This window comes from Cydia pomonella, chromosome 14, assembly GCF_033807575.1.
Source record: "Cydia pomonella isolate Wapato2018A chromosome 14, ilCydPomo1, whole genome shotgun sequence".
Taxonomy (NCBI): domain Eukaryota; kingdom Metazoa; phylum Arthropoda; class Insecta; order Lepidoptera; family Tortricidae; genus Cydia; species Cydia pomonella.
The window spans coordinates 20,582,919-20,598,693 of record NC_084716.1 but is presented as its reverse complement, the minus strand read 5'-3'; the positions used below and the strand labels follow the sequence as shown (position 1 = coordinate 20,598,693).

The 15,775-nt window shown below is 39.2% G+C and overlaps 1 protein-coding gene across 1 annotated transcript; it reads left to right on the top strand.

Moving 5' to 3' along the window:
- The first annotated feature begins 2,890 nt into the window (after positions 1 to 2,890).
- On the top strand, positions 2,891 to 9,138 carry LOC133525172 (uncharacterized). Its single transcript, XM_061861435.1, has 2 exons — positions 2,891 to 4,718; positions 8,700 to 9,138. Exons 1-2 carry the CDS (start codon positions 3,684 to 3,686, stop codon positions 8,916 to 8,918), a joined length of 1,254 nt encoding a protein of 417 aa, XP_061717419.1. The 5' UTR covers positions 2,891 to 3,683; the 3' UTR covers positions 8,919 to 9,138.
- The last annotated feature ends 6,637 nt before the right edge of the window (positions 9,139 to 15,775 follow it).

The window sequence follows — 15,775 nt, the reverse complement described above, 5'->3', positions numbered from 1 at the left end:
CTTCCCATACAAACGGAGTTTCGTTCCCATTTTAAAACTACGTGTTGGATCGTAATGAAACTTTGCACGTACAATGACATGAGGTATACCTAGTCCTGTAATTAGTTTATCGTCGTCTTAAAATGAGAGCGTAGGTATCTACTTTTGCATAAAGAACCCGGCTGCTGGGGACTGCCGACTTAAGTAATTGATTACTTTCTATCGTTTTCATATTCTGTATATCTCAGTGATTTACCCCAGACACTCCTGCTTAATCAACAGCCCAGCTTAATCAAAACATCAATATTGAATTTCAAGTTTAGTTTAAAGTTTAAAGGTGAGCTGTAATCGGGACTTAACCTTTGACATTTGCGATCGAATGGTAGGCAGTATAGACCAATAGTGGGACCGGATTTTTGCCCTATAAGTTTCGATAATTCTAAAGAGTGAAAAGTGATGTTTATCTGGTATGGGACATATTTTTAAGCATATTTGTAATATATGAAGAAAATTTAGAACGAGCGTTAGATATAAATAAGGTATTTATGTATTTTTATTGATGAATTTTGAATATTGAATTAAAGTACAAAATTTAAGCATCGTCTTTTATAATATGTATGAAGCTTTATGCTATCAAATTTTTAGAAAAAAAATCAACGTGCTACTTTGTCAAACTCAAATTAGCTTATTATTTTGTCAATATTGAATTAAAGTTTGAAAAATCCACAATATCATATCTAAATTCTTAAGTTAATAGGCAAGGCAAAAAATTAGAAGAATAGGATATGTGCTTTACAATTAATATGCGTTTTTTGTCCTGTAAGATCTAATATTGAATTAAAGTCCGTAGAGATAAGTCTATTACTATAAAATAATATATGCAGCCATTTTATGGAAAGGTAGAAATATCTGTGTGTAGCTTGCATTGTAATAGTAAAATCAACTTAAAAAGGCGCGAAATTCATAACCACGCCGCGCTGGTCCGTCAACATGTCGGCTCGGCGCGCGGGAGCCTATCGTAGCCGACCTAGTGAGCGATAGATACCTCGCCCCGCCCGCGCCCCCCGCTCAGCTTCTCAAGCGCTGTTTGTCTTTTCTTTCAAATCATTCATTTGTTTATTTATCGTGCACATCAATTAAATGCGGACATTACATGAATTTAATTATAGAATAAAAGTTATTATGACTTCAAAATGAGTGAAAAATGTTTGATATGTGTACTGTACTGACTTAGTAACAGAGAAAAAACGAGGAATTGAGCAGTTAATAACTGCGAGCAAATAATCTTTCTTGGTGATGGGAAAGTTAACACGTTCGCTGCGGAACTAAAACTGACGTTTTTTTATATGGTGCGTTAAATGGCCGATTGGCCTGATACTCAATGTTTACGCCGCGGCGATATGGGGCTCATTGACCTAGTAAGGTATCGACTCATATAAATGACTATAATTATACAAAAATGGAAAAATGTGGACACATCCCTATCAATATCGATAGTCGACGAGTTGGTGGTTACAGTACTTGCTTCGCCCCGGGTTCCTACTATTTACTTGAGAGATATATACAAAAATACATGTAAGGCCTTGTAACCCGATGACGCACTGAATAATAGGTTTATTTTAGGAAGTATTAGTGATGGGAAATAAGTTATCGACATATCCTTTTTATATCATTTATTAAAGAATCAAAAAAAATAGACAGCCAGTATTATTTTTCACATTATATGTGAAAAATTAATTAATTACATGTGAGTTTTATAGAAACATGACAAGCAGTATCCTTTCTTACATTCTACGCAGAAAGATTTTATTTTCTTTACTTTTCTATTTGCTTCTCGGCTGTTGAGTGTACCACGCAGCTTTTGGTAGCAGCCGGCACAAATTCTCCTCTTCTCACCTTTCTTTTCGAAGTTGTGTTTTTTCTTTAAGACTACCTCATTTTGACCATCTGAAAGTAAATAATATATATTATTAATATGGCATTATTTTTTCACTAATAATTCTTGCCTTACCCTTTCATTTTGCTGAAACGATAATTCCAGCATTCTTCTGCACCGTTTATTTGACCGAGGCATAATAAATGATAAAACACCATGAACTATCACAAAAACGTAAACAAACACTTGAATAGTGCACTATCGTATTTACGTCTATTCCCGCTAATGATGTCACAACACTAATCGGAAGTAAACTATTCTATCACCTACAACAGTGCGGGAAGGGGTGGAGAGACCTTGTGATCTATGTCGGGCCTTACGGCCTATTACCCGCAAGGAATCGAAAAAAATATTAATCAGTGCGTTATCAGGCCGAAAAACCTTACCACAGTTTTAATGCTTTATTTAGTAGCCCTTAAAGTCCTAAACTCAAACCTATACTTGTCTCTTTTGTACATATAGAAATTCTCATTATACACCCCCCCGCACCACGGGAAGTTCACCGTTTTTCGCCTCCGCACGGAGTGGGAGTACATGCATAGGGCATTTAAGCCTTATATCGCAGCGAACGTGTTAAATATTTCTACGGGAAGGAGGAACTACGTTTCCATAAAAAGTGTAGATTATACATTGAGTCGAAGGCTATACCGGTGTTGGAACGAAACGCAAGGCTTCAGCGGGGACTGCGGGAGACGGGGGCGACCTCTGTCTATGATATTCACTTTTAGTTAACGCTGTGACACTGCAACTTTGAACTTGAAACAAGCAACTGATCTTTCCTATTTTTATATGTACTCGTGTGGCAGAATACAGTACATTTCTCAGCTACCCACACCGTCCCCAAAAAGACGGCCATTCGACCACCCCACCAGTCGGTGGGGAAGCGACCCGCAACAGCCGCCGCAGCCATTGTGCGGTAGCGGCCCCTCATACCCCCCTGACGGGGGTATCGACAGAACACTCAAGAAGAGTACATTTCTATTTTTAAACATTTTTTTTTATTCTGCCTGGTCCTTCTACAATCCTCAACATGGTCTTCGATGCCAGATAATTATTTGAATCAGCGAGCTACGAGATATTAAGGACAAAGGACCTCCACAACGGCTGAGACAAAGGAGAAACGCATCGTGTGAAATATTTCCTGCGCATCCAACATACCGGATTTCCAGTGAGGAGTGCAGCTTGAAACATCCCGAGGCGGCTATATCTTCACCCATCAGCTACAAAGTGGTCAACTGTTCTACCGTTATCCCGGAAAACTATATTCCGACGTCGTCTATAAGGAGTGAACAGGTTAAGAGAGCTAAAAGTGAGTCCGTTCCTTAATATCTTTCTATCATTTACATAAGAGTCATTAATAGCTATTTTTCAATAATATTCCTCTATTTGACACAACTTAAATATAAACTTAGCCTAAAAAACCCTATATTACGTCTTAAAACAATATCCAAAACCTATTTAATAATCTACAATACAAATAAATCAGACTTTAAAACACAAATTCTTCAATTACATAATTGCATAATAAGTGCATCGGCCGAGCGCGGACAAACGTTTTTTTGCCATATCTATCGGGACGCGCGGCCGCCATACGTAGGTACTTATCGCCATAACTTGCCCGGATTGCTTATAGTAAACAACATCGGAGTAATTAACATTAAATTCATAAGAAAGTGGTTTAGTTTACGTTCTTGGTTCATTGTGCTGGTGTTTTGGTGGAACAGAGTTTTGATAGTGCTAAGAAGGTAAATACTAAGTGCAATTTAAGATGAATGAAGCATTAATTAAAGAGTTAGTTAAAAAGAGGGGTCATATTAAGTCGCGTTTAACTAAATTTTCAGGTTATATACGCGAGTTAGCCGAAAAAGTATTGTGTGCGGCTCAGGTGACGGAACTTCAACTTCGGATTGCTAAATTGGAATGTGTTTACAACACGTATGATGAGATTCAAACCAAGTTGGAGTGTATGGCGGAGGATGACGAGGCCCAATTGAACGAGAGGTCGGATTTCGAGGATTTGTACTACTCGTCAGTCGCGGCGGCTAGGGAATTGGTAACCATGCATACTAAAGTCGCGCCTAGCGATGGGGGTTCCGAGTACAATACACGGCGTCATCCACATATAAAATGTAAGTTACCCACCATTTCTTTACCGAAATTTGGAGGCTCGTATGATACATGGCTTGAGTTTCGCGACACATTTGATAGTTTGATTAATAATGACGACTCAATCGATGATGTAAACAAGTTTCATTATTTGCGGGCTTCACTAGAAGGCAGTGCCGCGGTAATTGTACAATCCTTGGCATTGTCTAGTAGTAACTATAAAATAGCTTGGCAATTATTATGCGATAGGTATAACAATAAGCGGTTATTGGTGAATAATCATATTAAGGCCATATTCAATGTAAGCCCAATTACCAAGGAGTCACCGACAGCTATTCGGCATCTTATAGACACGATATGTAAAAATATACGTGCGTTAGCGACCCTTGATGAACCAACCACCCATTGGGATACATTATTAGTGTATATAATTTGTCAAAAACTTGACAATGTTACAAGACGAGAGTGGGAGGAGTTTGTGCCTAGTTGCGAAACAATTACTTTCGATGCTATCATACATTTCCTCAGCGATCGTGTGGATCTATTGGAAACCATGGCAATGGATGGCCCCGGACGTCGCGCGTCCTGGCCGCTCGCCGCCGGCGCCGGCGCTGACTCCGCGGCGCACGCGCGCTCCGCCGTGCGACGGGTAAAGGAAAAATGTTTCGTAGGACTAGATGAACGTGAAACCAATATTGTGAGTAGTCCACTATTTTCATATGAATGTCCATTATGTAAGCGAGGTCATTGGTTATTTGAGTGCCCCGACTTTCTCGCGTTATCTAATAACGAACGTGCAGATAAGATTCAAGGGATGAAAGTATGTTTGAATTGCTTAAAACCCGGGCACATAGCGAAGTATTGTAGGCGTGGTCCGTGCAAGTCGTGTTCATTCCGTCATAACTCGCTTTTACACGTGGATAGGATGCCGTCGAAGGCTCCAGTAGCAATGCCTGTTATAGAAGTGACTCCTAGCAGTCCGAGCGAGCACGATGAGCCCGCACCTGGCCCCAGCTGTAGTGCTAACAGCGGCCTCTTGTTGCCGGCCCATCCTGCTTTACAAGGTCAAGTCATACTGTCTACTGCCCTAGTAGAAGTATACGATCGTGACGGTAAACCGCATATGGCGCGCGCATTTTTGGACAATGGGGCTTCACCTAATTTTATTAGAGCTGATTTTTGTAAAAAGCTAAACTTACCTATTAGGGAGGTGAATGCGTCTTTGACCGGTATTAAAAATATGAAGTCGACTGTACATAAATTATGCGACGCAAAGTTCTCATCTTTGTTTGACAAAAGTTTTAGTATGAAAAGGTCATTTTACGTACTTCCACAAGTTACATGCGACTTACCTTTGCAAGAGGTAAATGTATCAATGCTAGACATACCTGAACATTTAGTTTTGGCTGATCCTAAGTTCCACTCGCCGGCAGCTATCGATCTTCTTCTTGGCGCCGAGGTCTTTTGGGAATTATTAGGTAATGATAGAATTAAATTGGGACGAAACAAGCCCACAGTTTATGAAACCAAGCTAGGTTGGGTAGTGTCTGGTCGTAATGCGCATAATCCTAACTCTAAAAACATTTGTTGTAATTTTGTTCAAATGAATAATCAAGATGACGAATTGACGCGTTTTTGGAAGTTAGACGAAGCGACAATAAAACCCGCGACTGCTTATTATACCAACGATGAACGGGCTTGCGAGGAACACTTCATAAAAAATACCTCTCGGTTACCAGACGGTAGGTTCATGGTTAGGTATCCTTTAAAGCAGCCTGCATCTTCTTTGGGCGATTCTTATGAGCGGGCAAAACAATGTTTTCTATCGTTAGAGCGCAGACTAGAGCGACAGGCACAATTGAAGTCTATGTATAAAGACTTTATGAAAGAATACGAGACTTTGGGAGACATGTCCAAGGTTACTTCCAATGAGATAGTAGGAAACTTTTTGCCCTTTCACGGCGTGTTGCGGCTATCTAGTCTCACGACAAAATTGCGGGTTGTGTTCAACGCTAGCGCACGCACGTCAACCGGAGTGACGCTGAACGACATTCAGTATGTAGGACCTACTATTCAGGACGATCTCATAGCTATCTTGTTACGGTTTAGACAATACCGCTTTGTGTACACGGCTGACGTGGAAAAAATGTATAGGAGGATAGTCGTGCACCCTGACGATAGGCATTTGCAACAAATCATTTGGCGCAAGGATCCATCTGAACCTCTGTGCACATACCAATTAAATACGGTAACTTATGGTACGGCCAGCGCTCCTTTCTTAGCTGTTAGATGTCTTAAACAGCTATCACTGGACTGCTCGGACCCTCGACTCACTGAAATCATTGCCCATGACTTTTACATGGATGACTTTTTGTCCGGGTCTGATACTGAGCAAGAGGCAGCAAGCATTATAGCTTGGGTCAGTGCAGTACTTAAAAGTGCCGGTATGCATTTACGCAAGTGGCGCTCAAATGAGCCGAGGCTCATAAATGAACATAACGACGAATCTAGGAACCTTAATCTTGGCAACTTGGACGAAAGTAAGACGCTAGGGCTAGGTTGGAAAAGTGGAGCCGATGTCTTGTACTTTACTATCGACTTAGGACCTAACCCTGAAAAACTAACCAAGCGGTTTATCCTCTCCACAGTAGCAAAAATATTTGACCCTCTAGGTCTTCTGTCACCAGTTGTTATACAGGGTAAAATTCTGCTTCAGCTTTTATGGCTTTCAAGAGTTTCTTGGGATGATGAAGTTCCTCAAGACATTTCTGAAAAGTGGATTAATATAACAATGTCTTTACCTGAATTAAACCACTTAAGCATTCCTCGCAGTGTCGTAGGAATCTACGCGTCGCGAGTGGAATTCCATATTTTTACGGATGCGTCTCAATCTGCGTACGGAGCTTGCTTGTACGTACGTACGATCACTAGCACAGGAGTAGTTACTCGGTTACTCATGGCAAAAAGTAGAGTAACTCCAATTCGGCCGGTAACTATTCCCCGTATAGAATTATGTGGAGCTTTGACTGGAGCGCAGCTTTACCAAAAAGCTCTAACATCACTTCGCATGAAAGCAGACAGTTGTACATTTTGGACCGATTCTATGATCGTTTTAGGTTGGCTTAGAATGCTACCAAACCAACTCAAAGTATTCGTACGAAATCGCGTAGCTGATATACTCGAAATCACTGGCGGTTGGCCTTGGCGACACGTACCTACTAAGGACAACCCAGCTGATCTGGTCTCACGCGGACTTGATGCGGGTTCAATTGCTGCTGCTGATATTTGGTGGAATGGACCAAAGTTCCTCCGTAATGACGAAGATGACTGGCCCAAAAATCATCACGCGAGCAAGGATAGTGACGACATTAAAGCTGAGGTAATCACTGCTAATGTAGCAAGCGAAGCTACACTATCCCCTCTATCAGATTTGAACCTTACGAAGATTTCCAATTTCACTAAACTCAAACGAGTCACGGCTTACGTTTTACGGTTTATTAATAACGCAAGACCGGGTAGTGTTAGATATTCAGGATTCCTTAGCACAAATGAACTTCATGCGGCTATGAATACTTTAGTAAAATTAGCGCAGATAGAATCATTTTACTCATATGAGGATGTAAAAAATAAAGCCTTACTCAAAGCCAAAGACCCACTTACAAAACTGAATCCTTTTGTGGATTCTGAAGGACTTATGCGTGTAGGCGGAAGACTTAGAAACGGGCCTTTTAACTTTGATAAAAAGCACCCAGCTATCTTGCCGAAAGGGCATTTTATAACGGTGACATATTTTAATTCCGTTCACATCATTTTGTTACACGCGGGACCTCAAGCCATGCTAGCGTATGTAAAGACTACCTATTGGCCAATCGGTGGTCGTACCCAAGCTAGGTCAACGTATCACAAATGCGTCCTGTGCACTCGTATGCGCGGTGCAACTATAGCGCCACTTATGGGCAACTTACCCTCACCGCGAGTAACGCCAGGCTTTCCTTTCGAGGTTGTTGGGGTAGATTATGCCGGTCCTATACTGGCTGCGTCTCGAAAGGGTCGTGGTAGTCAAACCATAAAAGTATACATCGTGATCTTTGTGTGTTTTAAAACGAAATGTGTACACCTTGAGCTATGTAGTGACTTGTCTGCAGAAGGTTACATGGCGTCATTGAAGCGATTCGTTAGTCGCCGCGGCTTACCTTCTGACATATACTCCGACAATGGAACACAGTTCGTCGGGGCATATAATGATTTAAAGAGATTCCTTACCAGTCATGCGAAGACGTTATCTGAGTCTGCAGCCAATGACGGCATTCGATTTCACTTTATTCCACCATATTCACCACACTTTGGCGGTTTGTGGGAAGCCGGGGTGAAATCCACTAAACACCATTTAGTTAGAGTCTTAGGTAACTGTCACTTAACTTTTGAAGAGATTTATTGTGCATTGTGTCAAATAGAGGCCATTTTAAATTCAAGGCCTCTTACTCCTTTAACTAGCGATCCTTCTGATCTGCTACCACTTACTCCAGGCCATTTTTTGATCGGACGACCACTCACAGCTCTTCCGACTCCCTGTCTAACAGAGATTCCTCCTTTGAGACTAACACGGTACCAGAGGATAGAACAATTGAGGCAACACTACTGGGTTCGCTGGTATAAAGAATATGTCTCTGAACTTCAGGAGCGAACCAAATGGAGGCAAGCCAAGGGTCAACTTGCAGCCGGTACCATGGTCGTCATCAAAGAAGACAATTTGCCTCCAATGAAATGGAAGCTCGGCAGAATCGTTAGCGTCATCGCTGGATCTGATGGCATCAATCGCGTAGCCGACATCCGGACGTCGTCTGGGATCATCCGTCGCGCGTTCAGCAAAATATGTCCACTACCAGTCGAAAAGTAAATCTACAGTTGAAAGACCAACCTTTCAACGTGGGCGGGCATGTTGGAACGAAACGCAAGGCTTCAGCGGGGACTGCGGGAGACGGGGGCGACCTCTGTCTATGATATTCACTTTTAGTTAACGCTGTGACACTGCAACTTTGAACTTGAAACAAGCAACTGATCTTTCCTATTTTTATATGTACTCGTGTGGCAGAATACAGTACATTTCTATTTTTAAACATTTTTTTTTATTCTGCCTGGTCCTTCTACAATCCTCAACAACCGGCGTACAAAAGACTAATGGAGGTGGCATCAGAGGGCTTACCGCGAACCACGTTCGACGTGTTCCCTCCCTGTCATACTTACGTACGAATTTACAAGTGCGACAGAGAGGTAACACGTCGAACGTGGTTCGCGATAGGCCCTCAAATGTACAGCCAAGTGACGATGATGAAAATTACATTTTCAAAACTTTTGTCTTTTGTTACCATTGTGTTAGCCGCCTGTACTTACTTTCAACATATATTAGTAGTTTATGTTACTGCTACATAATAAAAGACATTAAAATACACGAGTGTGGGCTTAGGAAACGAACGAAGTGAGTTTCTTAAAAAGATCACACGAGTGTTTTAATGCCTAATTATCTTATACCTACCTTTAAACGAGCAATTCTTGTATATATATATTTCCGGGATCTCGGAAACGGCTCTAACGATTTTGCTGAAATTTGGTATATGGGGGTTTTTGGGGGTAAACAATCGATCTAGATTAGTCTTATGTTTGGGAAAACGCGTGTTTTCGAGTTTTCATGCGTTTTTCTTACGACGCAGAATATGGTCGCTAATTTCGTGTTGCCGGCCACTGTCCGTCTGGTCCAGCGGGTTAAGACGAGGACTGCTAAACGAGTGTTACGGGTTCGAATCCCGCCTGGAGACTAACTTTTGTTTTTTTTTTTTATATGTTCAATTTTATATATATTTTTTTAATTTTTGTTGTTTTAGACAAGTTTAATTTAGTAAAAGAATGTAGTTAAGATTATCACCTATACACCACCATATTACAATAAATAGTTAGTTATAACCGAGCAAAGCTCGGTCGCCCAGGTACTGTATAGTTATTGCAGGTAGTTCGCAATCACATTTTTAGCACAGGCATTATAAGAGAGGTATGGGCATTGTAAATGTCATCTGGCTCTGTGTGGTAGGGCACAGCACAGCGGATGTCATTCCAGATCTAGAGCAGAACCCAACTGGGGAAGTACCTCCACCTTACAGAAAATCGCAGCCAAATAACACTAGACCCTACTCATAGTGTTGTGTTCCTGCCGGTGAGTAAGGTTGCCAGAGCTCAACGAGGGGTGGGAGGGTGTTAGGGTCGGCAACGCGCATGTAACTCCTCTGGAGTTGCAGGCGTACATAGGCTACGGATACTGCTTACCACCAGGCAGGCCGTATGCTTGTTTGCCACCGACGTAATAAAAAAAAAATAAAAAAAACACACAATTAAAATATTTCATACGACATGTGCTAATTATTTGTCTCAGTGTAAACAAAAATATATCATAATTATGAATATTATGATATCAATTTTCAAATTCAAAATGGCGGACATGTTTTATAACTTATTTTAAGAAATTATGAGTAGTTTAAGACTTTAAAAAGCAAGAAATTGTTTCTTGCTTCTGTTTGTATATGTATCATGTAGTATTTGATGTTTTCATTATTTTTGAAAGTCCTCAGGGTGCCGATTACGAAAATGACATCCATTATGGAACCCAAGATGGCGGACATTCATTTTTCTTAAAAATCGGTATGGGTGTCATCTCCGAGGTTCTTCGAGGTTCCGATTACGAAAATGACGTCCATTTTGCAATCCAAGATGGCGAACATTATTTTTTCTTAAAAATCGATATGGGTGTCATCTCCGAGGTTCCTCGGGGATCCGATTACGAAAATGACGTTCATTTTGAAATCCAAGATGGCGGAAATTATTTTTTCTTAAGTCGATATGGGTGTCATATCCTAGGTTCCTCGGGATTCCGATTACGAAAATGACGTCTATTTTGAAATCCAAGATGGCGGACATTAATTTTTCTTAAAAATCGATATGAGTGTCATCTCCGAGGTTCCTCGGGGTTCCGATTACGAAAATGACGTTCATTTTGAAATCCAAGATGGCGGACATTAATTTTTCTTACAATCGATATGGGTGTCATCTCCGAGGTTCCTCGGGGATCCGATTACGAAAATGACGTTCATTTTGAAATCCAAGATGGCGGAAATTATTTTTTCTTAAAAGTCGATATGGGTGTCATATCCGAGGTTCCTCGGGATTCCGATTACGAAAATGACGTCTATTTTGAAATCCAAGATGGCGGACATTAATTTTTCTTAAAAATCGATATGGGTGTCATTTCCGAGGTTCCTCGGGGTTCCAATTACAAAAATGACGTCAATTTTGGCGGTTCTTGTTGGTGCAGATTTCAAAAATAGAGACCATTTTAGAATTAAAGGTGGTTGATATGACGGCTACACACATCGACACCCATTTCAAAAAGTAGCGTCCGCCATATTTATTTTCAAAATAGATGTCATTTTTGAAATCCACACCCCTAAAAACCCAGAAAACAACACCCATGACGACTTTTTCAAAAAAGTGACGTCCGCCATCTTTATTTCCAAAATGGACGTCATTTGTAAAATTAGTACACATACATCATACAACATGAAAACTAAAAACATTTCCATCCTCTTTTGGGCAGTTGTGTAAGTCTGTGATAACCCTAGGTAGGTACGGAGACCTTAAGCGGTGTCGGCATTTACGCAAACATCAAAGGCGTCGGCCCACTGTTACTTTTTACACTGTGCTTTTAGTGTGTAAACGAAAACGTCACATGATATATCAAAAGAAAAGTTATTTTATCTTATACCTTTAAACGAGCAATTCTTGTATATATATATAATAATATTTCTGTGATCTCGGAAACGGCTCTAACGATTTCGCTGAAATTTGGTATATAGGGGTTTTTGGGGGTATACAATCTATCTAGATTAGGCTTATGTTTGGGAAAACGCATGTTTTCGAGTTTTCATGCGTTTTTCTTTCGACGCAGAATATAGTCACTAATTTCGTGTTGCCGGCCACTGTCCGTCTGGTCCAGCGGGTTAAGACGCGGACTGCTAAACGAGTGTTACGGGTTCGAATCTCGCCCGGTGACTAACTTTTGTTTTTTTTTATATGTTCAAGTTTATATATAATTTTTTAATTTTTATTGTTATACACAAGTTTAATTTAGTAAAAAAAAATGACCTATGTAATAAGAGAAATCGACAATAGATGGCGTTACTCTGTGACAAGTGCTGTAAGGTTAAAATCGATTGTAAATAATAATAATTGTCAGTTCACATTTTACTTTTTAAGTTTATGTAGATTATCACCACCATATTACAATAAATAGTTATAACCGAGCAAAGCTCGGTCGCCCAGGTACTATATTACTAACTGTACTAGGTTGCCTTTTTAACAAGTTGGTCCAGTCCATGGTTGCCTACATTTTATTTAAAAATCGGTTAATCTAGGCGACCATTAACTGGACCAACTTTTTTAATACGGCAACTTTCAAATAAGCTTTCATTTGATATATCATACGATGAAATAACAAACAAAAAAACTATCCGTACGCAATCTTACAAGGCAACCTACTTGAAATGTATCACTGTGAATTTTGTCTTACATTTATTTCTTATCAGAAATAAATAACATGAGGGTGCATATACCTTATAACGTATCTCTATATAACTATCGGTTATCAATATTAGCATTAGCGGTTAACAACAACATTCCCCTTAAAACAAATAACTATCGCGAGGAAAATACCAAGTCCAAACGTATGAAAAAAATCGGGAAAGAAAAGCTGCAACTGGCTTTTAAAATGGTACAAGGAAGGGTGGTCATCTGTATGAGAATGTGTTTTTTATGTCTCTATTTGACCCAATGGTTGACTGGTAGAGAATGCCTTTTGGCATTAAGTCCGCCATTTGTGTTTTTTTTTTGTTTGTGCAATAAAGTTTAAATAAATAAATAATATTCATGTAACGCGTGTAATTCTACGTGAACGAAACCGCGGGCAATACCTATTATAGTAACAACAAAATAACAATTTTCTATTGCTATTAATTTAAAACACGCTTTAGGAATTTTTTTGATGGACCGTAGACGCAGTCAAGGGCACCCCGCTCCCCACTACCGTTGTTCGCTGCCTCCTGCCACAGCGCGCGGCGCGCGCAAACTTGCCGCGCGTTTGAAACGTAACGTATTTATATAAGCAAGGAATGCATACATATCAGTAATGAGTGTCGCCGTGATTTTATATTTCTAAATTTTTGTTTAGTAACTGAGATCATTGTTGATGATCGATTATTATTAACTCTACAAACTTTAATTCAATATTAGCTATACTGCTTAACCTGAAATCAATATCTAGACAAGCACATTGTCTACATGTCTAACTTTTTACTAGAATACTAAGTTGATCGATAATATCGTAATTTTGCAATATCAGCAACTCTAATTCTATATTTACAAAATAACTCGTGTTTTTACGTTTACCAGAAAGCAGCTGTTCCAGATTTCTAAAAACTGAAAATTGTACATAAATTGAAGTGTTATTCGATATGCTAAAGTTTTCTGTAACTTTAATTCTATATTTACTTAGTTATTAGCAAAAATTAAAATATTCAAATATAACCGAAAGCTCAACCTTAAAATTTCTAACTTTTTACCAAAGTATTATTTAACATACTCCCAATGACATATCAAAAAAGAAAAAACTTTAATATTATCGAAACCCATTTTTGTTCAACCGCTGGTCTAGTAGGTTATCGTTATAATCTGTTGATAATTCGTAGAAGTGTTCTATACATAGGTGTACAAATAATTATTTTATTTATTTTATTTTAGTACAAATAAAAAAAAAGTATTAGTAGTAGTTTTAAATATGTACAGATACTATTAAGGGGCCTTTGCTCTTGTACCTCTGTACTAGTTAGGTACATAAAATTGTAGTATTCTTGGAGTTTTTGTAGTTTCTCATAGCTTAGAGGTTAGTTCTTGAATAGTTACATCTGTTTTATGTTTCATTTTACTTTCTTGTATCTTAATGCTTGTAGTTTTTTTGTTTTGTTTTGGCTAAGGTTAAGAATTTTAACATAAGTACAAAATGTAAGCGCGTAGTATTGGGAAGTTGTGTTTATCTATAATTGGGTGAATACTACGGTTTGATTTTTGTGGTTATTATTTAAGTCGATTTGTATTTGTATTATACCTGTTAGCAAACCTTAATAAATAAAATTAAGTAAGTAAATATTCTTATAACGCTCAGAAATGAGTTTATCAAAATCAAACGAATAAAACTACAACTCATAACCACCTCAAGAGCTTCGCAAAACTTTAAACAAATACATTCAAACTTTAATAAGTTTTTGGGGCAAGTTTTTACCGCTGACTGTGCTTTTCCACGGGCAACTAATACTCATTCTAAAAACCCCAAACATAATTAGGTTGCGTTGTTTTATGACAGAGTTCCCACGGCCACCTCCGTCTACATCATGGGATCAGCTCGACTGTACCATAATATTGCATTGTCACCCGACTTACACATGGATGCGAAATTTCAGCTCAATCGGAAACCGAGAAGTGGGACACATTCAGCTTCCAAGAATTGGCCCACACATACATACTAACAGGGCATATGAAATAAAAGCTTGTAAAAAGAGGTTTGCATTAAGTGCCCCGATGTTCTATATATGTTATTGTGTTTTTTTATTGTTACTATTAAAAACAGGAAAGACAAATAAAAAACTAATCACGCATCTAATTACGACCCATTTACACTTGGCTCCAAACTGCACATTTTGTTCCGTAAACATCGCCCAATTATATTAGTACCGTAAACAAACAAATCTGACCTAGTGGTCGCCTCGACCAAAGGCCGCAGTCGCAGATATATATTTAAATAGATGCCGCAGGCACAGCGAATCATGTAAAAAAAAAACAACGGGTTGCACTCCGGGAGTGCCGGCAGAAGTGAAAACTTGAATATTAACGTTATGCATTTTTGATATTTTGGAATGGTTAAGGAATAATTTTGCACGAATCGCTTTAATTATCAGTATAAAAGTACTATTATTTATGTGGTAAAATACAATATTCATTTATTGCGGTCTTACTAGCTTCAATGACATTGTAACAGTTTTTCGATCAGGTCACGTGTCCGTCTTACGAATTTTCAATCTGACGAATCTCTCGGTCACGTGACCTGTCGCGAGTTTAAAATTTTTTCCCCACCACAAAAAGTACACAGCGCCGCCAAAGAAGTTTTCACTTCAACAAGTTGCTGTAAAAACGTGCCTTTATTGCTGACTACTACTATCTTTTGGATATCTATCCTGAATATTCCCTGCCTCAAACTTTTCTAATGAGCTCAAACTCGACGTGTTTATTATTCTTGCAGTTCCTTTGTCCATCTTACAATTACTAATGCATCTTTACATCGGCTTCATGTTAGTTTATTATTATTTTTCAATCGGACACCGGGATGTGTGAGAAGAATTAAATAGGCCAAGAGCATGTCGGGCCATGCCCAGTGTAGGGTTCTGTAGTTACCATTCTGTCAGAATAAGCTAAACGGGAGCTGCTAGTAAGTATCATGTACGTTAAAAGCATAAGGGAGTACCTTCGCGGCGCTTTGTACGTCTTTTTACTAAGAAGTGAAGACCTTTTGCAATAATTCAAAAACGGCTGGACCAATCATGTTCGCTATAGTTATTATTGAAAGAACTTGTTAATCTTTTGATTTAAGATGTTTTTCATATATTT

Coding starts and splice junctions, on each gene's coding strand:
- LOC133525172 (XM_061861435.1), top strand. CDS start 3,684: ATGAATGAAGCATTAATTAAAGAGTTAGTTAAAAAGAGGGGTCATATT. Junction 4,719..8,699: donor ATGAACGTGAAACCAATATT/GTGAGTAGTCCA, acceptor TCTGAACTTCAG/GAGCGAACCAAATGGAGGCA.